We start from the raw sequence: 26,979 nt of genomic DNA, 5'->3' as shown, positions 1-26,979 counted from the left end.
TGTACTCCAGCCTGGGCAACAGAGTGAGACTCTGTCTCAAAAAAAAAAAAAAAAAAAAAAAAAAAAAAAAAAAATGGTGTACTGACCATTGATTTCTCCATTTTCCTGAAGTTATTTAGCCCACTCCCACTCCAGCTCCACTGTGAACCTATAAATCCTGTGCCTCATTAGACAAAGGGAGTGTCAGTTGTGGTAATTCTTAGGACATTACCATGGTTACCAGACACAGAGTCCAGTGCCCCAACCTGGACATTCCAGAAGAGGCCAGGGAGGATCTGAGATGGCCTTCTTCAACTTGTATCTATTGGGATATCAAAATTCCTTTCGGAACAAGAAAAGGAACGCAACTGAAGAAACAAGTAAGGGGAATATAGGGTAGAGGGTTAGAAGGGCCATTTCTTTTCCTAGATGCTTCATAGCCACTTCCTAGCTATTTATTTTCCTACCTGGCGTTAGAGATTTATCCTCCGAGACCAACAGTTACGCTAGTTAAAATTGTGGAATAGGGCCAGGCGTGGTGGCTCACACCTGTAATCCCAGCACTTTGGGAGGCCGAGGTGGGTGAATCACAAGGTCAGGAGTTCGAGACCAGCCTGGCCAACATGGTGAAAGTCCATCTCTACTAAAAATACAAAAATTGGCTGGGCACGGTGGCGCGTGCCTGTAATCCCAGCTACTCAGGAGGCTGAGGCAGGAGAACCGCTTGAACCCAGGAGGTGGAGGTTGCAGTGAGCTGAGGTCGTGCCATTGCCTTCCAACCTGGGTGACAGAGCGAGGCTCTGTCTCAAAAAAAAAAAAAAAAAATTGTGGAATAGGGACAATGTCCTTTCAGATTTGCTCTCCTGTCATTTAATATCTTTATTAAGACACACAATTTGGGCCAGGTGTGGTGGCTCACATGCAATCCCAGCACTTCGGGAGGCTAAGCATTGCTTGAGTCTGGGAGTTCGAGACCAGCCTGGGTAACATAGTGAGACCACATCTCTACGAAAAGTTACACAAATTAGCTGGGTGTGGCAGTGCATGCCTGTGGTCCTAGCTACTTGGGAGGCTGAAGTAGGAGAATCACTTGAGCCCAGGAGGTCAAGGATGAAGTGAGCCATGATCACACCACTGTACTCCAGCCTGGGCAACAGAGTGAAACCATCTCAAAAAAAAAAAAGACACATAATTTGTTCAACCAAATAAGTATATTCTTAGTCATTCATTTGCTCATTTAACCAACATTTGTTAAGCACCAGGCTTTATGTTCCAGGGATTATGTTGGTGACTAGGGTTAAGACCTCTGCTATAAAGCGACTATCTGATGAGAAAGATAAGTATGCAAACAAAAATTGCAATATGTTGTATGATTACATTAAATATGGAATGTTCTAGAGCCACTAAGAAGGAAGTACCTGATACTATTGGATTTGGAATAAGAACAGGGGGTGGAGGGTGGGGGAATCCTTCAGAGAAGACTTCACACAGGAAATGCTTCCAGAACCCGGTGTTAAAGGATGATTGGAGTTCACTACAAAGAAGGGGATATAGCACAGACGAAGGAGCAGAGACCTAAGAGAGAACCATATTAAGTGAATTCCAAGTTCGTGGGTACAGATAAAGGGCAAAGTGGAGAGGTGCAGAGACCTAAGAGAGAACTATATTAAGTGAATTCCAAGTTTGTGGGTACAGATAAAGGGTAAAATGGAGAGGTGCTGGGAGGCAGACATTGAAAACTAGGAAGGGGCCAGATAATTGAAGATGCTGTTAGCCATGCTAAGCATTTTAACTTTATAGAGAGCCATTGAATTTTTAGTAAGCAGTGAGCAGATCTATATTAGATTCAAAATGCCTAGCCATGCCTCACACATAATAGAGGTTTCATAAATACTTGTAGGGTGAATGGATGAATAAGTAAGTTTGAATAACTATAAAACAGGAAGCTAGGGGAGGCTTTACAGGAGATATAACAATTGATTTCATCTTAAAAGATGAATTGTTGCCGGGTGCAGCAGCTCACGCCTGTAATCCCAGCACTTTGAGAGGCTGAAGCGGGCAGATCATGAAGTCAAGCGATCGAGACCATCCTGGCCAACATGATGAAACCCCGTCTCTACTAAAAATACAAAAAAAATGAGCTGGGCATGGTGGCACACGCCTGTAATCCCAGCTACCTGGGAGGCTGAGGCAGGAGAATCGCTTGAACCCAGGAGGCGGAGGTTGCAGTGAGCCGAAATCGCACCACTGCACTTCAGCCTGGCAACAGAGCCAGACTCCATCTCAAAAAAAAAAAAAAAAAAAAAAAAAAAAGATGAATTGTTTAAAAGCACAGATATGAAGGAGAAGAGTATTCCAGGTAGAATGGAGGACACATGTGAAGGAAATTAAGTTTAGGTGAGTGCTGAAGCAAAAGCTGTATTGGGGTGGGGGAAAAGGGACTGGGAAAGTATAAAAGCACAAAGTTAAGATTGTGGGCCGGGCACAGTGGCTGACGCCTGTAATCCCAGCACTTTGAGAGGCTGAGGCAGGCAGATCATGAGGTCAGGAGTTCAAGAGCAGCCTAACCAACATAGCGAAACCCCGTCTCTACTAAAAATACAAAAATTAGCCGGGTGTAGTGGCATGCGCCTGTAGTCCCAGCTACTCGGGAGGCTAAGGCAGGAGAATCACTGGAATCAGGGAGGCAGAGGTTGCTGTGAGCCGAGATCGCGCCATTGCACTCCAGCCTGGGTGACAGAGCAAGACTCTGTATGAAAAAAATAATAAGATTGTAAAGAACGATCTTACATAGGCCTCTATTGGTCACTGTCTGTCCTCTGCAATTCCATCAAAGAAGTTCTGTTTTACTATCCAGCTTCCAGGTAAGATTTGTACGAAGGGTACCCCTGATGGACCTTAGAGACTCCTTAATATCCTTATACCAATTCTTCCCCTTCCTACCCCAACTGGGTCCCAGCATTATGCCATGGGACTGTTTTTATCTCCAAATAAAGAGGAGCTCTTCTCTACCCTCTTTCAGAAAAACAAACTCTTTGGGAAACCTACAAATTTCCCTTTTTCCAGGCCAAGACTAAGTCTCTCCTGGCTGCTCCAATCCTACCTACTCCAACTAGATAGAATTCCCTCACCATGAAAAAACTGAGTATACAGCTGACCAGTTGTCCTACCCAGTTAGCTACTTAAGCACAGTTGAACAAGACTTATTACTGATCCAAAGAGGCCTGGGCATCATTTCTTTATAGGCTAGACAAAGTGGAAGATTTTACTTTATAAAAACCAGAGCCCTCTATGGGATGATAGAGAAGTATCCTGAATATATCATCTGCTATCTAAGTTTTCTCATTCTGGTGGCAGAAAATCAGAGGCAGGAGGCTTGGCCAAACCCGTGGAATGTCAGGTTAGAGGGAAGATTGAACATCAAATATGCCACCCCTACTCCGTGTTCACTTCCCCTCCACCCCAATTTTACACCCTCCAGTTACTCTCTCAAAATATGGACTTCAACCTGCCTGTTTCTAATTAATCCATGTTTTTGTTGGCTCCGGCACTTTATAATAAACAACTACTTATTATGCAGTATACTAGGCACTGTACTAAGCACGCTACATGCTTAATTTCATTTAATACTCTAACATTCCTGTGAGGTAGGTATTACTGTTCCCTTTTTATCAGTAAGAAAACTGAGGCTCAGGCCGGGCACCGTGGCTCACGCCTGTAATCCCAGCACTTTGGGAGGGCAAGGCGGGTGGATTACCTGAGGTCAGGAGTTCGAGACTAGTTCAAAACACAGCAATCTGTCAGTTCCATTTTTTCCCAAACTGCCTATCCTACTGTAGTCTAGACTGTTCTTTCTCAAATCCGGTTGCATAACTATTGTCCTGGGACTTGCTTTTGCCTCTCTCCAAGGTAGTATTCACTGTTTCCTGGATCCCATGTTTTTTTTCTTGGCTTACTCCCTCCGTTTCCTGCAATATGCCAGGAAGTTTTATAAGAATGCATAGGAGGTATATTTATGAGTCCAGAATGGCTTTATTCTATACCCTCACACTTGATTGACAGTTTTTCAAGATAGGAAATTCTAGGTTGAAAATCATTTTCTGAAAATTTTGAAGCTGTTTTTATTGTCCTCTAGCTTACAGTTATATTACTTTGTATGTAACTAATTTCTTTCTTTCTGGAAGTTTTTTTTGTTTTTGCTTTTTCTGAGATAGGGTCGCCCATGCTGGAGTGCAGTGGCACAATCTTGGCTCACTGTGCTCAATCTCTGCTTCCTGTGCTCAAGCGATCATCCCACCTCAGCCTCCTTAGTAGCTGGAACTACAGGCACACACCTGGCTAACTTTTTATATTTTTTGTAGAGATGGGGTCTTTCCATGTTGCCCATGCTGGTCTCAAACTCCTGCAATCAAGCAATCCACTTGCCTCAGCCTCCCAAAGTGCTAGGATTACAGGTGTGAGCCACTTTGCCCAGCCTCTGGAAACTTTTGATTTTCTTTCTGTTCTGTAGTATTCTGATATTTCAAAATGATGAAATTTATTGTAAGTCTTTTCTCATTCATTGTTTTGAATACTCCATGAGCTCTTTCATTCTGGAAATTTATGCTTTCCATTTCTGAGAAATTTTATTTTAATTTTTAATTTATTGTTTTCTTTCTTCTTTTTTAAACTACCATTTGTCAGTTATAAAGTCTCCCAAATTGATCTTCTAACATTAATCTTGATATTATTATTATTATTAATTACTATTTTTGAGACAGGGTCTTGCTCTGTCACCCAGGCTGGAGTGCAGTAGAACAATCATGGCTTACTGCAGCCTCAACCTCCCAGGCTCAAGCAATGCTCCCAGCTCAGCCTCCCTGAGTAGCTGGGACTACAGGTGCAGGCTACAATGCCTGGCTAATTTTTGTATTTTTTAGTAGAAATGGAGTCTCCCTGTGTTGCCCAGGATGATCTGGAACTCCTAAGCTCAAGCAATCTGCCCACTTTGGCCTCCCAAAGTGCTGGGATTACAGGCGTGAGCCACCACGTCTGGCTTAATTTTCTTTATCATCATTATTATTATTACTATTTATTCTTTGGAAGGCTTCCTTAATTTTATCTTGCAACCTCGTGTTAATTAGCTATTGCTGTATAACATACTACCCTAAAATATGCAGGTTTATAATAGCAAATATTATTTTACAGTTTCTGTTAATCCAGAAGCAACTTATCTAGATAATTCTGGCTCAGGATCTCTCACATGGTTGCAGACAGGATGTCAGCAGGGGCTGTAGCCATATAATGGGTTGGAGATTGGGTGGGAGCTGAAGGAGCCATTTCCAGGATATCTGGTGACCTCAGTTTCTCTGTGGGTATTGACAAGACACCCCAGTTTCTCGCCATATGGGCCTCTCCATAAGCAGTTTGAGTATTCTTACATGGCACTTAACTTTCTTCAGAGCAAGTGATCAGAAAGAAGGAAGGGAGCCAAAATGCATTTTTATGACTTAGTCTCAGAAGTGACTGTCACTTTACCTTTTCTATTTGTTAGAAGAGAATTACTAAATCCAGCCCATACCCAAGGGAAGCAGAAGCTCTACTTCTTGAGGGGAGGTTTATCAAAGGATTTGTGGAAATGTGTGAAAACCAGCACACCTTCATATCAGAACTTTTTTTTTTCTGCTTTTTTTCTTCATGCAGTAGATAAGAACATTTTATATTGGTTATTATATTATATTTTAATTCCCAAGGACCATTTTTGGTCCTCTGATTTTCCTTTTTTACATTTTCTCTCTTTTGTCCATGAATGTATACTTTATTTGAAGTTCTTTTCCTTGCATCGACCCTTTTTCCCTCTGAGCCCTTTTTCCTAGGAGTTTATTTTGGTATCTTGTTTTTCTCAATGATTACTCTCCTCAGATAACTAGTGATCCTTGGCTTTCCATTCTGATTTAAGAGTAAGAAACAAAAAAAGCTAACTAGAAACTGATGGAGGGAGTTGTCCATTATGGGCTTCATTCCAGAGCTTTCCTCTGGCTCTCTACAATTTCTCTGGGGAAGAATCTTATTATTCCTTCTCTGGGTATTGGTTATATGCTTATCTACTAGCATGCTGGGGCTAGGACAGAAGAAGGTATTGAGGGTCTTAATTTTGAGGATCCTGACTTTTTTAACTTAATCACCAGATTTTCTGTCCTACACCTGTGCCAGCTATATTAGTCGGTTCTCACATTCCTTTAAAGAATTACCTGAGACTGAGTAATTATAAAAAAAAAAAGAGAGAGAGAGAGATTTAATTGTCTCCATTCTACAGGCTGTACAAGAAGCATGGCAGGGGAAGCCTCAGGAAACCTACAATCATGGTGGAAGGCGAAGGGGAAGCAGGCATGTTCTACGTGGCTGGAGTAGGAGAAAAAGAGAAGAGAGAAGGGGTGGGTGGTTGGTGCTATACACTTTCAAACAACTAGATCTTGTGAGAACTCACTCACTATCACGAGAACAGCAAGGGGGAAATCCGACCCCATGATCTAATCACCTTCCACCAGGTCCCTCCTCCAACACTGGAGATTACAATTCGATAGGAGGTTTGGGTAGGGACATAAATCCAAACCATATTACCAGCCTTCACAGTGAATCCTGTCCAGGGGTGCAAGGCCTCCTAGATTCAGGTCCTCTAGAGAAATCTTACATTCCATTTTCAGGGCAGGGTAGTTTGCCTGGTTTAGCCAGATGCTCTGACAGTTTCAGTGACTCCCTTCCTGTTCTCAAGCCTATTCCCTACTCCTACCATCTGTGGTACCCATTACACTCTAAGTTTTGGGCCTCTCAGATGAATTAGCTCAATTCTAGATGTATTCTCCACTACAGAAACTTAGGTAACAACATTATTTACTGTGTTAGGTTAATTGCCACCCCTCTGTCCACTTTGCATTTTCCAAAAGGTATTTCTACTGAAATATCTCATATGCTCTTATATCCTTGCCCACTGTTTTTGCCCTTGAAGATTAATATTATTGCGATTATGATGGTGACGATGTCATTTTAGCAAATTTAGGAGGAAATAAATAAATAATAAATAATAAAGCCAATAAGGTCAATCTACCATTTTTTAAAACTTTTCTTGCTGGCCGGGCGCGGTGGCTCAAGCCTGTAATCCCAGCACTTTGGGAGGCCGAGACGGGTGGATCACGAGGTCAGGAGATCGAGACCATCCTGGGTAACACGGTGAAACCTCGTCTCTACTAAAAATACAAAAAACTAGCCGGGCGAGGTGGTGGGTGCCTGTAGTCCCAGCTACTCGGGAGGCTGAGCCAGAAGAATGGCGTAAACCCGGGAGGCGGAGCTTGCAGTGAGCTGAGATCTGGCCACTGCACTCCAGCCTGGGCGACAGAGCCAGACTCCGTCTCAAAAAAAAAAAAAAAAAAAAAAAACTTTTCTTGCTAATGTAACTTCAAAATTATAGAAAACGTGTAAGACTTGTAGAAAGAATTTCTCTACACCCTTTACCCAAGTTAACTCATTGTTAATTTTGCCACTCTGTTTTTTGCTTTGTCTCTACTATAGTATCTACTTTATCTCAGATAGTTGAGAATATTACATCTCTTTCCCTTTAAATAATAAGCTTATATCTCCCAACAACAACTCACCATATAAGTATCAAATTCAGCAAATCTTAGCACTTACACAATGCTGTTATATAATTACCTAGAGTGCATTTCTCAGTTTTGCCAATTGTTTCATAAATGTCTTTTTTTTTTTTTTTGAGATGGTGTCTCACTGTCGCTGAGGCTGGAGTACAGTGGCGTGATCTCAACTCACTGCAAGCTCTGCCTCCCGAGTTCAGGCCATTCTCCTGCCTCAGCCTCCAGAGTAGCTGGGACTACAGGTGCCCGCCAGCACGTCTGGCTAATTTTTTGTATTTTTAGTACAGACGGGGGTTTCACTGTGTTAGCCAGGATGGTCTCGATCTCCTGACCTCGTGATCTGCACACCTTGGCCTCCCAAAGTGCTGCGATTACAGGCGTGAGCCACTGCGCCCCGCCTTTTTTTTTTGTTTTTTTTAGACAAGGTCTTACTCTGTCTCCCAGGCTTCAGTACAGTGAGGTGATCATGGTTTACTGCAGCCTTAAGCTCCTGGGCTCAAGTGATTCTCCCACCTCAGACTCCCAAAGTGCTGGAATTATAGGCATGAGCCATCACACCTGGGCAACTTTTTTTTTTTTTTTTTAAGAGAGGAGGTCCCAGCCTGGCCAACATGGTGAAACCTAGTCTCTGCTAAAAATACAAAAATTAGCCAGGCATGGTGGCAGGTGCCTCTAATGCTAGCTACTCAGGAGGATGACTTGGGAGGATTGCTTGAACCTGGGAGATGGAGGTTGCCGTGAGCCAAGATCACGCCATTGCACTCCAGCCTGGGTGACAGAGACTCCATCTTAAAAATTAAAAATAAAAGAGATGAGGTCTCGCTATGTTGCCCAGACTGTCCATTAATGTCTTTTGGAGCAAAATTTTTCCTTCCAGGGTCCAGTTAAGGATCAGCCATTGCATTTAGTGAGCATGTCTCTTTAGTCTTCTTTAATCTGGAATAGTTCCTTCACCTTCGTTTCATGATGATACTGCCTTTTTTTTTTTTTTTTTTTTTTTTTTTTTTTTTTTTTTTTGAGACGGAGTTTTGCTCTTGTTGCCCAGGCTGGAGTGCAGTGGCTCACCGCAATCTCCGCCGTCCAGGTTCAAGCGATTCTCCTGCCTTAGCCTCCCAAGTAGCTAGAATTACAGGCATGCGCCACCCGGCCCAGCTAATTTGGTATTTTTAGTAGAGACGGGGTTTCTCCATGTTGCTCAGGCTGGTCTCGAACTCCCAACCTCAGGTGATCCACCCACCTCTGCTTCCCAAAGTGCTGGGATTAGACGCCTGGCTAGTATTGACATTTTTGTAATAGTATAGGCAAGACATTGTGTAGAATATTCCATAATTTGGATTTTTCTGATGTTTCTCATGATTAGATTGAGTTTAAACATCTTTGGCAGGAATAAGTGACATTATGTCCTCAGTACATCATATCGGGAGGCTCATGATGTCATTTTGTCCCATTACTGGTAATGTGAACTTTGACCACTTAAGGTGTTGGTTTTCTTCACTGTCAAGTTACCATTCTTCTTTTGTAACCAATAATTTCTGGTAAGATTCTTTGGAAAAATGCTAGTATCCTATTCTTTTTTTTTTTTTTTTTTTTTTTTTGACAAGGTGTCACTCTGTTGCTCAGGCTTGAGTGCAGTGGCACAATCACAGCTCACTGCAGCCTTGACCTCCCAGACTTAAGCAATTTTCCAACCTCAGCCTCCCAAGTAGCTGGGACTACAGATGCCCACCACCACACACAGCCAATTGTTTTCATTTCTAGTAGAAGGTCTACTAGACCTGGGCTATGTTGCCCAGGCTATTCTCAAATTCCTGCGCTCAAGCGATTCTCCCGCCCCAACCTCCCTAAGTGGTGGAATTACAGGCATGAGCCATTGCACCTAGTCAACTATCCTATTCTTCATCAGATTTTCACCCACTAATTTTAGTATCGATTGATGGTTTTGTGTGAATCTGTTGTTTCTGTAATAATTGCAAAATTGTGATTTTCTAACTCCAATCCATTTTAACTCAAAGTTTACTACAATTAAAAGAAATTTTTTTTGTAGACACAGGGTCTCACTTGTTGCCCAGGTTGGTCTCGAGCCCCTGGCCTCAAGCAATCCTTCTGCCTGGGCCCCCCAAAGCACATATTACAGGCATGAGCCACCTCACCTAGCCCCCAGCTTTTAAATGACCCACCTTTTTTGAGTTTTTCCAAAACATTCAGCTTCATTTTCCTTTTCTTTTTTTTCTGTTTTTTGTTTGTTTGTTTGTTTTGTTTTTTTGAGACAGAGTCTCGCTCTGTTGCCGAGGCTGCAGTGCAATAGCACAATCTCGGCTCACTGCAACCTCCGCCTCCCGGGTTCAAGCGATTCTCCTGCCTCAGCCTCCCGAGTAGCTGGGATAACAGGTGCCTGCCACCTGTTATCCAAATATTTGAACTGATGGAGAATATGTGTGGAGAAAAAGGGCTGTGGCTTTTATTTATTTTATATTTATTTTTATTTTTTTTAGATGGAATTTCGCTCTTGTTGCCCAAGCTGGAGTGCAATGGCACGATCTCGGCTCAATGCAACCTCCACCTCCCAGGTTCAAGTGATCCTCCTGCCTCAGCCTCCCAAGTAGCTGGGATTACAGACATGTGCCACCATGCCTGGCCCCATCTTTTTATTCTTAATTTACGAAGGAGTATAACCTCTGCCTCCAGGGCTCAAGCAATTTTGTGCCTTAGCCTCCCAAGTAGCTAGGATTACAGGCCTGTGCCCCCACACCAGGCTAATTTTTGTATTTTTAGTAGAGGTGGGGTTTCTCCATGTTGGTCAGACTGGTCTTGAACTCCCGACCTTGTGATCTGCCCGCCTCGGCCTCCCAAGGTGCTGGGATTACAGGCATTAGCCACCGTGCCCGGCCTCAGCTTCATTTTTATAAAAGCCACTGCCGGCCAGGCGCGGTGGCTCAAGCCTGTAATCCCAGCACTTTGGGAGGCCGAGACGGGCGGATCACGAGGTGAGGAGATCAAGACCATCCTGGCTAACACGGTGAAACCCCGTCTCTACTAAAAAATACAAAAAACTAGCCAGGCGAGGTGGTGGGCGCCTGAAGTCCCAGCTACTTGGGAGGCTGAGGCAGGAGAATGGCGTGAACCCGGGAGGCGGAGCTTGCAGTGAGCTGAGATCCGGCCAAGGCTGCACTCCAGCCTGGGGGACGGTGCGAGACTCCATCTCAAAAAAAAAAAAAAAAGAATAAAAAGATGTTTCTCAGCGTAATACACACCTCCCACCTCACATCATACACAAAAATAAATTCCCGAGGCTGAGGCAGGCGGATCATTTGAGGTCAGGAGTTCGAGACCAGCCTGACCAACATGGTGAAACCCCGTCTCTACTAAAAATACAAAAAAATTAGCTGGGCTTCGTGGTGCATGCCTACAGCCCAGCTACTTGGGAGGCTGAGGCCGGAGAATCACTTGAACCCAGGAGGCGGATATTGCAGTGAGCCAAGATCGCACCTCCCAGACTGGGTGGCAGAGCAGGACTTTGTCTCAATCAATCAATCTATTTCAGATGAATTAGAGAGTTCAATAAATAAAACTACAGAAATATTAGAAGAAAACATAGAGTATTTGTATATTCTTAGCAGGGTTTTGCAAATCTTTCTTTATTGGACATTAAGCCCAGAAGCCTAAAAGAAAATATTGACAATTTTTACTAAAAAATAATTTAATTGTGTATCAAAAGACATCATAAACTTAAAATCAAGAGAGAGACTGAGTGAAAATATTTGTCATATATAGATGGGTGTATATCTACATGCACATATACACACATATATAAACGCATACATACTTCCATGTTCATATGTATAAATCATGTATGCAATAATATTGAAACTATATGAAAAGCTTCTAAGTAAAGCACCAAGCCAGACTCCCCCTCTAATCCAACATCAAATATTTATTTATTGGGAATTGATTGTGCCAGCCACTGTGTAAGACACTAGAAATATAACAGTGATTAACACAGGCAATAAAACTAGTAAATAAATAAACAAGATACAAATTGTGCCGAGTGCTGGGGAGAAAATAAAGGGGCAATGCAATAGAACCGAAGTCCTAAAGTGCTGGCCTGGATGCCAGATGTAGCCTGATGCCATGCTCAGTTTGCAGAGTGCTTTTTAAAAACAAATGTAGACCAACATCTAAAAATCCAGAGATTTCATGTAAAACCAACATTTCTGACTTCTCTTTAAAAATTAGATTTGGGGGCCGGGCACAATGGCTTACACCTGTAATCCAAGCACTTTGGGAGGCCAAGGCGGGTGGATCATCTGAGGTCAGGAGTTTAAGACCAGCCTGGCCAACATGGTGAAACCTGTCTCTACTAAAAACACAAAAATTAGCTGGGCATGGTGGCACATGCCTGTAATCCCAGCTACTCGGGAGACTGAGGCAGGAGAATCACTTGAACCCGGGAGGCAGAGGTTGCAGTGAGCCGACATTGTGTCCCTGCACTTTAGCCTGGGCAACAAAGTGAGACTCCGTCTCAAAAAAAAAAAAAAAAAAAAAAAATTAGATTTGGCCACACTGGCCCTAAACTGTGGCTGTAAATGACAACAAACAGGTAGAATAAAGTAGCAGCTTCCCCCTGCAGATGGTACGGGTTTCTTACCCAGCTTGCTTTACTCATAAGCATTATCTGCCTGGCCCTTATGGACAACTGAATTTGAAGATGCCATAATGAAGAGTAACTTGGAGAGGCACACTTTATTTTATTTTGTTTTTTTAACTTTTACTTTATTTCATTTTTTTGAGAGGCAGCGTCTCCTTTTGTTGCCCAGGCTGGTCTTAAACTGGGCTCAAGTGATCCTCCTGCCTCAGCCTCCCAAAATGCTGAGATTACAGGCATGAGCCACCATGCCCAACAAGAGACCCTCTTTAGACAGATAATTCAATGAAGTAATGTTTGAGCAACAGCCTGAAGAATGAGAAGCTTGTCATGTATAGAGCTAAGCCTAGGGCTTCATCTTCATAAAAACAGATTGAAAATCGAGAAAAAATTCAAAGCCAAAACTGTAGTAGGGTACCTTCACCTCCCACTTTGATCAGATTGCTTTCATTGCATCCCAGCCCTGAAATTCATCTCCCAGTTCTGACAGCCTTTTTAATAGTGCAAACCCTAACATAGCTATGCACTGTGCCCATCATCCATGACCTCATAACAAAAGGAACCATAGAATAGTATTTCTGATGCCACAATCCCTTTTCACAAAGACATTCAGGCAACTTGGCTACCCTCCGCCAAGTTTGGCTTCAACCATATCATCCAATCTTCCACCTGAAAATTGCATTCAATAGTAATTTTCTTCTATTTAGTACTTTCTTGAAGCCACTTGAATTGCCCCAGAGTTGAAGTCTGTGCCCACATGGCCAAGCTGTGAGACACATAGGCTGACCTCTAGGAGTTCATTATAAGGCCATGAAAAGTGTGCTTCAGAGAAACCTGTCGAGACAAAGGTGACTTTATTTAGCTTTTATCTAGGATGTTTAGTCTTCCTAGAGTGATGAGTACCATAACCACAGATGTCAAGTGGGAACTCAGGGCAGCCTGACAATCCTATCATATTCCCCCAGTCACTCTCCCAATCCTCAAGTCAACTATTTCACATCCCCTCCTTGGAGATCTAAAGCCCCTCTCCCATCCTCACTCTGAGCTAACTTCCTTGCTCCTTATTTCACTAAGAAAATTAGAAGGAATCAAAGACTTTCCATCATCACATCTAACATTCCACTCCATTCCCTCTGGTTCAATGAATGAACTGATTCCATTTGTGTACTGGAGCCCATCCCTTCTCAGCTACTATAGGATTTTGCTCCTAAAACTATCACCTTCTCCCTCAGGATTCTCCTTCTTCCCAGATCATTTCCGTCAGTATACAAATATGCTATCATCTCTTCCATCTGGCAGGGGAAGGGCAAGGGAAGAAACCTCCCTTGGCCACGTGGTCTCCTCGAGCTATTGCCCTCATTTCTTTTTCAACCCTCCTCTCCCCACTACCATCTGGATTATATCAAAATTCCTGGAAAGAGAAGTTTACACTCGCAGTCTAGGGGAAAAAAAAAAAAGGCATGCCAATTGCCCTTGCTTTAAATCCATGATCACCAAACTCAGTGGGTCTTGTTGTGGTGATTATTGCTGCCCAGAAGTCAAGCTACATTTCCTTGTTCCATTCACTCTCCTCATCTCCTGGAGGCCTTTTCCTACCTTCTCCTGTTTCTTCAAACCTCCAACACCTTCTCCCCCCATCCTCATTCTCATATAATGAGTTGCCTTCCATTTCAAAGAGAAAACAGAAGCAATTGGTAGATAATTTCCATAAGCTATCACAAACCACATCTATCCATCTACCTGCATCTGTGCCCATATATCTCCTATTATCATGAATGAATGGCCCACACACCTATTAAGACAAACCCCCTCCACTTTTGACCAGATCCCATTTCTTTTTGCCTTCTCCAAAACACCACTCCAATAATTCTTCTCACTCTTTTTTTTTTTTGAGACGGAGTCTCGCTCTGTCGCCCGGCTGGACTGCAGTGGCCGGATCTCAGCTCACTGCAAGCTCCGCCTCCCGGGTTTACGCCATTCTCCTGCCTCAGCCTCCCGAGTAGCTGGGACTACAGGCGCCCGCCACCTCGCCCGGCTAGCTTTTTGTATTTTTTAGTAGAGACGGGGTTTCACCGTGTTAGCCAGGATAGTCTCGAACTCCTGACCTCGTGATCCGCCCGTCTCGGCCTCCCAAAGTGCTGGGATTACAGGCGTGAGCCACCGCGCCCGGCCTCTCACTCTTGTATTAATTTGTCCATCTATAATTTCCTCTTCTGGCTGAGACCAGTGGCTCACACCTGTAATCCCAGAACTTTGGGAGGCCGAGGCAGGTGGATCACTTGAGGCCAGGAGTTCAAGACCAACCTGACCAACATGGTGAAAACCCATCTCTACTAAAAATACAAAAATTGGCCGGGCGCGGTGGCTCAAGCCTGTAATCCCAGCACTTTGGGAGGCCGAGACGGGCGGATCACGAGGTCAGGAGATCAAGACCATCCTGGCTAACATGGTGAAACCCCGTCTCTACTAAAAAAATACAAAAAACTAGCTGGGCGAAGTGGCGGGCGCCTGTAGTCCCAGCTACTTGGGAGGCTGAGGCAGGAGAATGGCGTGAACCCGGGAGGCGGAGCTTGCAGTGAGCCGAGATTGCGCCACTGCACTCCAGTCTGGGCGACAGAGCAAGACTCCGCCTCAAAAAAAAAAAAACAAAAACAAAAATTAGCCAGGCGTGGTGGTGCACACCTGTAGTGCCAGCTACTTGGGAGTCTGAGGCAGAAGAATCACTTGAACCTGGGAGGCAGAGGCTGCAGTGGACCGAGATCGTGCCACTGCACTCCAGTCTGGGCGACAGAGCAAGACTCAGTCCCCCCCCCGCCAAAAAAATATATTTCTTCTTCCATCTTAAAACCCCACATTTCCTATTTCCCTGCTCCCAGTAGAGCAAAATTCCTCATAAGAGTTGTCTGTTTGGGCCAGGCACGGTGGCTCATGCCTGTAATCCCAACACTTTGGGAGGCCAAGGCGGGCAGATCACCTGAGGTCAGAAGTTCAAGACCAATCTGACCAAAATGGGAAACTCTGTCTCTACTAAAAATACAAAATTAGCCAGGCATGGTGGCACATGCCTGTAATCCCAGCTACTCAGGGGGCTGAGGCAGGAGAATCGCTTGAACCCGGGAGGCAGAGGTTTTGGTGAGCCAAGATTGTGCCATTGCACTGCAGCCTGGGCAACAAGAGCGAAACTCGGTCTCAAAAAAAAAAAAAAAAAAAAAAAAAAAAAAAAGTTGCCTGTTTTTTCTATCTCTGGTTCTTCTTCTTAATTCTTTTTTTTCCTTTTTTAAATTTTTGCAACAGAGTCTTGCTCTGTTGCAGCCTGGAGCGTAGTGGCGTGATCTTGGCTCACTGCAAGCTCCGCCTCCCAGGTTCACGCCATTCTCCTGCCTCAGCCTCCTGAGTAGCTGGGACTACAGGCGCCCGCCACCATGCCTGGCTAACTTTTTGTATTTTTAGTAAAGAAGGGGTTTCACCATGTTAGCCAGGATGGTCTCGATCTCCTGACCTCGTGATCCACCCGCCTTGGCCTCCCAAAGTGCTGGGATTACAGGCGTGAGCCATTGCACCCGGCCTGTCTCTGGTTCTTCTGCCATTCTCTCTTGAGCCCACACCAACCCAGGCTCTTGCCATCACCACACCATTAAAACTGCTCCAGGCTGGAGTGCAGTGGCCGGATCTCAGCTCACTGCAAGCTCCGCCTCCCGGGTTTACGCCATTCTCCTGCCTCAGCCTCCGGAGTAGCTGGGACTACAGGCGCCTGCCACCTCGCCCGGCTAGTTTTTTTTGTAGTTTTTAGTAGAGACAGGGTTTCACCGTGTTAGCCAGGATGGTCTTGATCTCCTGACCTCGTGATCCGCCCGTCTCGGCCTCCCAAAGTGCTGGGATTACAGGCTTGAGCCACCGCACCCGGCCCATGCCTCATATTTTCTATTACCTCAGAACTGGTTTGGGAAATTCACGTGGGGCAGGGAGATTATGGGTAAAATACAGCATTCTCTTCATCTCCTAGCAAGCCCACATCTACCTTGCTTACCCTGGTCTTTCTCATCCCAAATTCTATGTCCATCAATTCAGGGAACCCACGGTTCCTGAATCTCTACTCACCCTTTTCCACAAGCTAAACAATCTTGAAAGACTCTCATTTGTCTCCAGAATGGTTCCTGGTCCCAGTTTCTTTCTGGTTGATTTCACCTTGTTAATACATTCACTCAAACTGCTTGACACCTTTCTGTCCATCTGGTTTTAGCACTTCAACCACTCCGTGGTTCGAATCAGCCACATTCCTTGCCTGGTCCCTTAGCTAGGCCTTTAACAGCAACTATAAAAATGAACCTATTAATATTCACACTTTTCATTCTTAACACTCCTACTATCATGATATTTTTAAGTCATTCACAATTCTTCCTTGAAGAACGATAGGCTTTTTTTTCCCTCCTAGTAGGTGTGAGTGTATTAACATTCAACTCAAAAGGGCCCACTCAAGCTTTCCTTATTATAGTCATAATGAAAACTCAGAGGTGAGTCAACACGTGTAATCAAACATTCTGCCAGTTCCTGCCTCCTTCCTACGTTTTCCTCCTGATAAAGAATCAAAATAGAAAGACCAAAGAGGAAAATGGGTGTGGGGAACATACTTTGGTCTATCCTTGACTTCAGAAACTCAGTTTAAGCCAGGTGCAGTGGCTCATACCTGTAATCCCAGCACTTTGGGAGGCTGAGGCAAAAGGATCGCTTGAGCCCAGGGGTTTGAGACCAGCCTGGGCAACACACTGGGACCTTGTCTCTACCAAAAATTAGCCAGGTGTGTTGGCACATGCCTGTAGTCCCAGGTAGTTGGGAGGCTGAGGTGGGAGGATCACTTGAACCCAGGAGGTTGAGGCTGCAGTGAGCCATGATTGCACCAGTGCATTCCAGCCTAGTGACAGAGTGAGGCTGACTCAAAAACAAAAAGAAACTCAGTTTATCAAGGATCCAAAGATGTTCAAATTCAGGAGGCTAACTCACACTAAGCAAATTCACAGTGCCTCAGTTTCCTCACCTATAAATGGAGACGATAATGTCTGCCTTATAGACTTAGTGTGGCGAGGCCGGGTGCAGTGACTCATACCTGTAATCCTAACACTTTGGGAGGCCGAGACAGGCAGATCACCTGGGGTCAGGAGTTCAAGACTAGCCTGGCCAACATGGTGAAACCTCATTCCTACTAAAAATACAAAAATTAGCTGCATGTGTTAGTGGGTGCCTGTAATCCCAGCTACTTGGGAGGCCAAGGCACGAGAATCTCTTGAACCTGGGAGGTGGAGGTTGCAGTGAGCTGCACTCTAGCCTGAGGCAACAGACTCTGCCTCAAAAAAAGAAAGATTTATTATGGACATTAAATAAAATAATGTATCTAATGTACTTAAGAACTAGCACATAAAACTTTACAATAGATGATGGAGGAAAAGTTATAAATCATATGTAAGTTTACTGTTTACATATAGAACATACACCTTTCCTGTGACTACAATATCTTTGTCCACTACTCAAGACATACTTGCCAGGATAGGATACCTGGAAAACAGTATTTTTAACCATAAGATTCCTTGTACAAAAGACGCTGGCTGGCTTCAAAGGATATTTCATCTAGGCCCTGAAAGAGGCTGGTCAACTCACTGCCCACAGAACAGCACCCCTGACCAGTGACCAGAACTCTTATGTCTACCAGTTGGGAGATTCATGTTCCCTCCCAGGCTCACTCTTCCTCATTCTAATACTGATTGCTCCTGCAGATTCAGCCCAGCTTCCAGGGTTTGTTCACCTTTTACTCTGGGCTCTTGGGTGCTCAAGGTTTCCCTTTCGTCCTGCCCAGGGAAGCACAATCCTGTATCAGTCCTTTCCTTTGCTGAATCTCTCTCAACACCAGCTTTGAACCCTGCTCTCCTATTTATTCTTTTTTTTTTTTTGGGACAGAGTTTTGCTATTGTTGCCCAGACTGGAGTGCAGTGGGGCGATCTCGGCTCACTGCAACCTCTGCCTCCCGGGTTCAAGCGATTCTCCTGCCTCAGCCTCCTGACTAGCTGGGATTACAGGCACATGTGACCACACCCAGCTAATTTTTTATATTTTAGTAGAGACAAGGTTTCATCATGTTGGCCAGGCTAGTCTCGAACTACCAACCTCAGGTGATCCACCTGCCTTGGCCTCTCAAAGTGCAGGAATTACAGGCGTGAGCCGCTGTGCCCAGCCATCCTATTTATTTAGCTTCATACCTGACCCTCCTCTTAGTCCAGGAGGGCCTTGTTCTTTTTTCTAGAAAAATTCCCTCTAATCTGGCCCTTCTTTGAGACAACTCCCTTGCCTTGTTATATGAAAATCTTGTGTCAGCCTAGCTCTCACCATAACACAAGTCCAGGCACCCAGAACACTGTTCATTGACCGGAGTCACAGAAAAAATCTCTGCGAGATTTGGGTAGTAGGGAAAGATTATTCTTTCCCTGTTCTTGTCTTGAGACAATTGAGACAAATGACCTCTCCTTGCCAGACTCTCCAATGACTGCCCTCTAGCCACAGACACACTGACCTTCAAGCTGTGCACATCCAAAGGGCCTCACTCCAGCTTACTCCACTGCTGCCCTTATCATTCCCCTTCCCTGAGGAATTCACTAATGAGTCCTCAGAGTTGCTTTCATTTCCAATTCCAAATGAATTTCTTTAAAGAAAGGCTCAACCTCGAGTCTTTGGTAAAAGCTGAACTCGTCTTACTTACGTTCTCATTTCCTGGATTCTGTTAGAGGAAGCCTGGCTGGAATGTCCTCTGCTCAATCTCCTAGTCTCCCTGCCTCTTTGGTGAACCACCTGTTAGGAGACAGCTGGAGATCCCATTCTTAGACTCCACAGCAGAGGGCACTGTTGTTCTGGCTTTTCTTTTCTTCTCGCTCTCTTTTTTTTTTTTTTTTTTTTTTTTTTTTTTGGAGACAGTCTCACTCTGTCACCCAGGGTGGAGTGCAGTGGCGCAATCTCAGCTCACTGCAACCTCTGCCCCCCAGGTTCAAGCGACTCTCCTGCCTCAGCCTCCAGAGTAGCTGGAACTACAGGCGTGTGCTACGCCAGGCCAATTTTTGTATTTTTAGTAGAGACAGAGTTTTGCCATGTTGGCCAGACTGGTCTCTTTTTTTTTTTTTTTTTCAGACTGGTCTCGAACTCCTGACCTCAAGTGATCCACCTGCCTCAGCCTCCCAAAGTGCTGGGATTAGAGGCATGAGCCACTGTCCCCGGCCCATTCTGGCTTTTCAAACAGGAGTATAAGTGGCACAATTCAGCCAAGAATGAATTGGCCAGAGCCTCTGAGCCCCTCTGCCTTTCCAAATGGATAAACCTTCTGAAGTTAGAGAAATGTACCTTGGGGCACAGTGTGATGGCTCATGCCTGTAATCTAAGCAATTTGTGAGGCCAAGGTGGGAAGATTATTTGAGCCTAGGAGTTGTAGACTGGCTTTGGCAACATAGCAAGACCCCTTCTTTACAAAAAATAAATTTGTTTTTAATTAGCCAGGCATGGTGGCACATGCCTGTAGTCTCAACTACTCAGGAGGCTGAGGCGGGAGGATCACCTGAGCCCAGGAGTTCCAGGCTGCAGTGAGCTATGATTGTGTCACTGAACTCTAGCCTGGGCAACAGAGCGAGATCCTGTCTCAATAAAAACACAACTCCATCCCCTATCCACATGAAACTAGAAAGGGAAGGTACTCGTATTCATAGCTACACTCTAAGCTTAAGGAGTGGGCCCACCTCTAAGCTGGGTGAGTGTGTCTGTATCGCAGCAGACAGGCCACTTTTTCCACAAGGGTTTAGCCTTTCCGCACTGGTCTTCCCCACTGGGACTGATCTAATCCACTGGTAGTTACCCACCAAGTTCCAGGCCTCTGCTCCCCCATTCTGGCCATAGGAAATGATATTACACATTTTAGTAGAGCTGAGGGAGGCAGGGTTCTGCCTGTGGATCAAGGAAATGATACCATGTCACCCACCTAACTCAAGGCTGCTCCAGGTGAGCAGACACCCTTGACAGGACCCCCACTGAGCTGTACACAGGGGAGCCTATCAAAGGCTGGTTCGAACAGTCTGTGTTTCCCCTTAGTCCTTTGTCTTTCCTGGGAAGCCTGATGATATTGCAATGGTGGTTAAGAACATGAGCTCTGGAGTCAAACTACTTGGGTTAAATTCATGTCCCTACCATATGCTAGTTACGTAACTTGGGAAAATTACTAAACTTTTCTGACCTTGTTTCCTCTTTGGGAAATAATAATGGCACCTACATTATAGAGTTGTGCCAAGCACATTCACTAGCTATTTTTATTGTTATTATCTCTAGAAAATTCCGTGTACTCCACTTTACATCAGCAATCTGCAACCAGCGCTAAGTCCTGCTATCGTCTCATGCCCCATCTACTTCCCATGTTCAGAATTCTGAACAAGTGCACCACTTCAAGGAAGATATTTTTGGACATGGAGCCAAAGGAACTGCTTCCATATGGAAAACATGCCTTGAGGATTGGTCTGCTTTCCTGGGCTCATGCTTCTGTCCACTTCGTCCCAAAGCACTGACAATTTATTTGTATCAGGGAAGATGATAAGTGCAAATTAGCCTTCCAAACACATTTCAGCCCATTTCAGTACATCTTAATGTTCCATCCACCTTTAAGAGACTAATGCCTAACATTTGATTTGACCTCCTAGACAGGAGTTATGAGTCATTTTTTCTGTTTGTTTTTTTTGTTTTGTTTTTTGTTTTTTGAGACACGGTCTTGCTCTGTCACCCAGGCTGGAGTGCAGTGGCACAATCATAGCCCACTGCACCCTCAACCTCCTAAACTTCAACGATCTTCCCACCTCAGCCTCCTGAGTAGCTAGGACCACAGGCTCATCCCACCACAACTCAGTCTCCCAAAGTGCTGGGATTATAGGCATTAGCCACCATGCCTGGCTGCAAATACCCTAATCTAGAAGGTCGATTTCTGGGAGGCCCAAAGGTAGACTCATTCTAAAAATTGTTCAACCTGAAAACATTGTGGCCAATCAGCCCCAGTTGCAACAAACAGAGGCAATGGGCAAAGTAGTGAATAACTAAGATTGTGTGACCACCCCGAGTCACAGGGAAGCTTGTAATACTGAGAAATCTGCACCATTAATTTGGAGGGATGGAAGATCCACTCAAGTACTTTTATATCACCCTAGATGTCCTTCATAGTCTATTCAAAGCATTAAAGGTGGTTTTATGGCAACCTCCAATTTGTGGCCCAGTTCTAAAAGCTATTTAGGGTACTTCATATCTACCTACCAGCAAAGACCATGCAGAGCATGGCGTTAACTGGATGGAGGAAGGACCATTCGGTAGGTGATATTCTGTTGTATCACCTACCGACAGAATAATTGATTCATCTACCTTACCACATTGGAGTTTGGTTATAAAGAGCTCATTGCATCCCTCTACCCAGAACATGCCCCTTCCCAGTAGCTGTGGCATGATTCTTTCCAAGCCCTGCCCCCTTCACCCCAGGTACCTTCCAAACCTTGGCAGCTTGGGAAAGTTATGGGTTACCAAGAATATCTATCTCCCAGCTTGCCAAAAATGGATGCAGGTATATGCCAATTGGTGCTTGATTCCAAAGGAAGGCATCCAGGTGAGTAATACTGTCCAGCACACCTCCAAGCACACACTGACCATTCATATGGGAAGCCGGGACCCTGCTGCTTGGACACGTTGAGATGATAGAGAACATCATCTGCCTGTACGCTTGGCAATCAGCCTGAGGCCTCAGGAACAGACAGAGTTCCTAACTGTCACCTGAGCTCAGACCAATAATTATTCTCAGTCTAGCTCCCACTGGCCACTAGGAATATGCTTGTTCTTTCTCCTCAGTCTATTTCTATTTGTCCAAGGACATCCTGCCACCCCTACCTTGCCCAAATTCAAATACCAAGCTCAATAATATTGCTTCCAGGAAATGACCTCATTGCTATAACCTGTAATGAAGTACAAATCAGCCCTGTGGTTCAGTCCAGGCTTCCAGAACTCTATATGCTAACCAAGGCTTCAACACTGTTGCTTCTCCAAGTCCTCAACTGTACAGGGAGGGGATTCAAACTGTTCCCCACTCTACTGGTACCATTATTTCAGATAGCGAATGTTAAAGGAGATTTAATTGGAGGGCAAACGAGAGAGATGAGGGACAGAGATGATGAATGAGTGAGGCTGAGCCAGGAAGAAAAGAAAAAAGCAGGAGCTGGGGAGGAACTCCAGAACAGAAGGGGCATCACCACCCTCCACCAGAGATTAGTCAGCAATCCTCGACAATTTCCAAAGAGAATGGTAAACTGATCCAGTTCCTGACAGGCATCCATAATCACAAAACATAAAAATTTGAGAAATGGGATAACTTCTGCTCCAGGAATACAGAATGGAGTCACTGAAAATGTCAGATGCAGAGGTGGATTTTTTTTCTTTTCCTTTTTTTTTGGAGACGGAGTTTCACTCTTGTCTCCCAGGCTGGAGTGTAGTGGCATCATCTTGGCTCACTGGAACCTCCACCTCCCGGATTCAAGCGATTCTCTTCCCTTAGCCACCAGGGTAGCTGGGACTACAGGCGTACACCACTACTCCCAGCTAATTTTTGTATTTTTCATAGAGGCGGGGTTTCACCATGTTGCCCAGGCTGGTCTCAAACTCCTGATCTCAGGTGATCCACCCGCTTTGGCCTCCCAAAGAGCTGAGATTACAGGCATGAGCCACTGTGCCCAGCCAAGAGCTGGATTTTACTCTGCATTTGAGACTGGCTGGAGGAGATAGGGAAAGGGGCCTAGTGCCTTTTTGGCTTGCGTGACAGAATGGATGGAACAGCCAAGAGAGAGAAATCTTGAAGCCACCCTAAACAGCTCTCCTTCTCTCACTCCCTCACCAAGTCTTGCTCTTCTGCATCTTAAATTTTTCTCAAACTCATCCTCCCTTGTACAGGAGTCTGAGATGCAAGCCAAATCTAGCCTATTTAAGCAGAATATGAATGGATTTTTAAAAATTTTGGCTGGGTACAGCGGTTCACGCCTGTAATCCCAGCACTTTGGGAGGTGGAGGCAGATGGATCATGAGGTCAGGAGTTCGAGACCAGCCTGGCCAATATGGTGAACTCCCGTCTCTACTAAAAATACAAAAATTAGCCAGGTGTGGTGGCAAGCGCCTGTAGTCCCAGTTACTTGGGAGGCTGAGGCAGGAGAAGTGATTGAACCCAGGAGGCAGAGGTTGCAGTGAGCCAAGATCGGGCCACTGCACTCCAGCCTGGGTGACAGAGTGAGACTCCGTCTAAAAAAAAGAAAAACTATATGTATGTGGGGCTGGATGCAGTGGCTCATACCTGTAGTCCCAGAACTTTGGGACGCTAAGGAGGGAAGATCTCTTGAGCCCAGGAGTTCATGGCTTCAATGAGCTATGATTACACCACTGTACTCCAGCCTGCACGGCAGAGGGAGACCCTCTTAAAATACATAAATAAGTAAAAAGAGAAAGAAAATAAGAAAATATTGGGAAGCACATAAAAGCTGCAGTAGGAATGGAAAACTACACATGGTGGACGGTAATCAGAAACAATGCTCAGAATCATGCTATAGGCCTGGTCTGGCACAGACACCACTGCATTCAATGCTGTGGTGGGCACTACTAGCACCAAGGATGCTGGGTCCTGAATACTGCTGCTGGAAACAGGATGCAGCTTCGTTGCTGTCACCTCCTGTCACTAGCAGATAACTTTATATGGCCACTGCTTCCTTGCAACCTTTGATTCAAAATCTGAAGCAGATGTGTTTGATTGGCCTAGCCAAAATTCTTTGTCCATATCCTTGCTGAAAGAGAGGTTGAGTAAGGAAGAACTCGTCTATTCAGCCTCTATTGTGAGATATAGGTTTTGCTTCATAGGAGTGATTCCCAAACATAACGAAAGCTAGGTAGCCACTACACTGCACTACCTTACCAGCCCCATCTCCTGTCCTTCTCCTCTTTACCCAGCACTCCAGGCTCCAAACCAAATAGCCCTCTGATGTCTCTCTAATGCTTCTAAACACTTGCCATTCTGCTGTCTGAAATGCACTTCCTGATTCTACTGTAACCCACCTCCTTCTTTTCCTCCAAGACTTAGCTCAAACATAACTTCCACTATTAGACCATTTGAAGTTCTGCAAATATGCCAATCCCAGGAGAGGAATGTCTACCCAGATAAGGGCCTTTTTCACTTGCACTAACCGTAAGCATGTGTCCAATATCCTGATTCCAGAAGTTGGCCACTTAAAACCCAGGAGGCAGGCAGGAGCAAGAGAGTGGTAAGGGAGGTCTTGTGATCACTGCATTCTCCCTCCCTCCCCTCTGTCACAGCCATGGTGATTGGATTCCTGAGAACTGGATGTGAATGGCTAGGAGAGATGCCTGCCATGCACCTGGTTAGCATGGAGACCAGGGAATCAGAGAATCAAATAGTCATTTGCCAAGTACTCAGAACAAGTCTACTCTCATTTCAGACCAGAAGGAATCAGAGCCTACTAGGCTTCCCCCCATTATCTCAAAAGATGGGAATTATTCCGTGCACCAGAATAGCCACACCAGATACCACGAAGCTGTCCGGAAGGTGTTGTTGAAGACATGTAAGTACCTTGGGGTGGGCATCATGCTAGGATAAAAAAAGATATGTCTGAGTTCCTAAAGAATGGCTGGGATGAAGCCGGGTTTGGTGGCTCATGTCGGTAATCCTAGCACTTTGGGAGGCCAAGGCAGGCAGATCACAAGGTCAGGAGTTCAAGACCAGCCTGGCCAACATAGTGAAACCCCATCTCTACTAAAAATACAAAAATTAGCCAGGCGTGGTGGTGCATGCCTGTAGTCTCAGCTACTCAAGAGGCTGAGGCAGGAGAATCACTTGAAGCCAGGAGTTGGAGGTTGCAGTGAGCCAAGATCGTGCCACTGCACTCTAGCTTGGGCAACAGAGTGGTGAGACTTCGTCTCAAAAAAGAAAAAAAAAAAAAGAATGGCTAGGATGTGGTTGGGTATGGTTATCTGGCAGGAAAAGAAAAAAAAGAGCCAAGAGGAGAGAGACTGAGAGGAAGAGGGAGAAAGTAGACTTGGTGGGATAAGCATGATAAAATAAATTTTTTTTTTTTTTTTGAGACAGAGTCTTGCTCTGTCACCCAGGCTGGAGTGCAGTGGCGCCATCTCAGCTCACTGCAACGTCTGTCTCCCAGGTTCAAGTGATTCTCTTGCCTCAGCCTCCCGAGTAGTTGAGATTACAGATGTCTGCCACCATACCCAGCTAATTTTTGTATTTTTAGTAGTGACGGGGTTTCACCATGTTGTCCAGGTTGGTCTCGAACGCCTGACCTCAGATGATCCACCCACTTGGGCCTCCCAAAGTGCTGGGATTACAGGCGTGAGCCACAATGTCCATTAATAAAATGAAATTTGAATTAGACTTAAAAGCAGAAGATCCATGTTTGAGTCCTAGTTCTGCCTCTTTTTTGATGTCTCACCTTTTCTTTTCTTGGAAACAGGATCTTATTCTGTCACCCAGGCTGGAGTGCAGTGGCACAATCATAGCTCATTGCAGCCTCGAACTCCTGGGCTCAAGTGATCTTCTTGCCTCAGCCTCCTGAGTAGCTGGGACTACAGGCATGCACCACCAAGCTTGGCTAATGTTTTAAAACCATTTTTGTAGAGAGGGAGTCATGCTATGTTGTCCAGGCTGGCATCAAACTCCCAGGCTCCAGTGATCCTCCCACCTTGGCCTCCCACAGTGCTGGGATTACAGGTGTGAGCCACCACACCCGGCCCATTTACCCTTTATTGACCTACTCCTTCATTGGTTTTGCTGTTGTTGTTGTTGTTGTTTTGAGGCAGATTCTCACTGTCGTCCAGGCTGTAGTGCAGTGGTGCAATCTTGGCTCACTGCAACCTCCGCCTCCCTTGTTCAAGTTATTCTTGTGCCTTAGCCTCCTGAGTAGCTGGTACTACAGGAGTGCGCCACCACGCCTGGCTAATTTTTGCATTTTTAGTAGAGACGGGGTTTCACCATGTTGGCCAGGCTGGTCTCAAACTCCTTATCTCAGGTGATCCATCTCCCTTGGCCTCCCAAAGTGCTGGGATTACAGGCGTGAGCCACCACTTCGGGCCCCTCATTGGTTTAAAGGCAGGATGTTGAGGACAGAAAATGCCTGATCTATTGTTTTACTAATCTTTCAAAATTGTTGGGAGAAAAAAAGTAAAAATGAAACCATTGTATATTATCATGCATTATCCCTTTAAGGAATAGTAAGCACCAGCTTTGGCATTTTATTGAACCGGGTTTAAACTGCAAATGAATTCTGTGACTTCAGGCAAGTTCCTTTAACCACAATCTCTCTGAACCATCTGGAAATGGGAATAATACTTTTTAGCGCTATTGTGAAGACAGAACATGTACATTTTAAAAAGCATGTAGCCAGCCTGGGCAATATGGTGAAATCCCATCTATAAAACATACAGCCAGGCACGGTGGCTCATGCCTGTAATCCCAGCACTTTAGGAAGACGAAGCGGGCGGATCACTTGAGGTCAGAAGTTCGAGACCAGCCCGTCCAACGTGGCGAAACCCCGTCTCAACTAAAAATACAAAAAAATGTTAGCCAGGCATAGTGGCAGGCACCTGTAATCCTAGATACTTGGTAGGCTGAGGCAGGAGAATCACTTGAAC

The 26,979-nt window shown here is 45.0% G+C and overlaps 1 protein-coding gene across 2 annotated transcripts in view; it reads left to right on the top strand.

Annotated features, from left to right (window-relative positions):
• The first annotated feature begins 240 nt into the window (after nucleotides 1-240).
• TEX49 (testis expressed 49) overlaps nucleotides 241-26,979 on the top strand; it is a 31,408-nt gene continuing 4,669 nt past the window's right edge. Inside the window, exons 1-3 of one of the 2 annotated variants that reach the window (XM_030938415.1) lie at nucleotides 15,298-15,322; nucleotides 16,967-16,984; nucleotides 24,780-24,902. In XM_030938415.1, coding sequence (XP_030794275.1) covers nucleotides 15,298-15,322; nucleotides 16,967-16,984; nucleotides 24,780-24,902 — 166 coding nt within the window. Of the gene's footprint in view, nucleotides 360-15,297; nucleotides 15,323-16,966; nucleotides 16,985-24,779; nucleotides 24,903-26,979 lie in introns of those variants that run through there. The other variant, XM_010354177.2, reaches the window with a different exon arrangement.

The sequence above is a fragment of the Rhinopithecus roxellana genome, chromosome 10, assembly GCF_007565055.1.
Source record: "Rhinopithecus roxellana isolate Shanxi Qingling chromosome 10, ASM756505v1, whole genome shotgun sequence".
NCBI classification, from domain to species: Eukaryota; Metazoa; Chordata; class Mammalia; order Primates; family Cercopithecidae; genus Rhinopithecus; species Rhinopithecus roxellana.
This window is presented reverse-complemented; position numbering and strand designations above follow the sequence as displayed.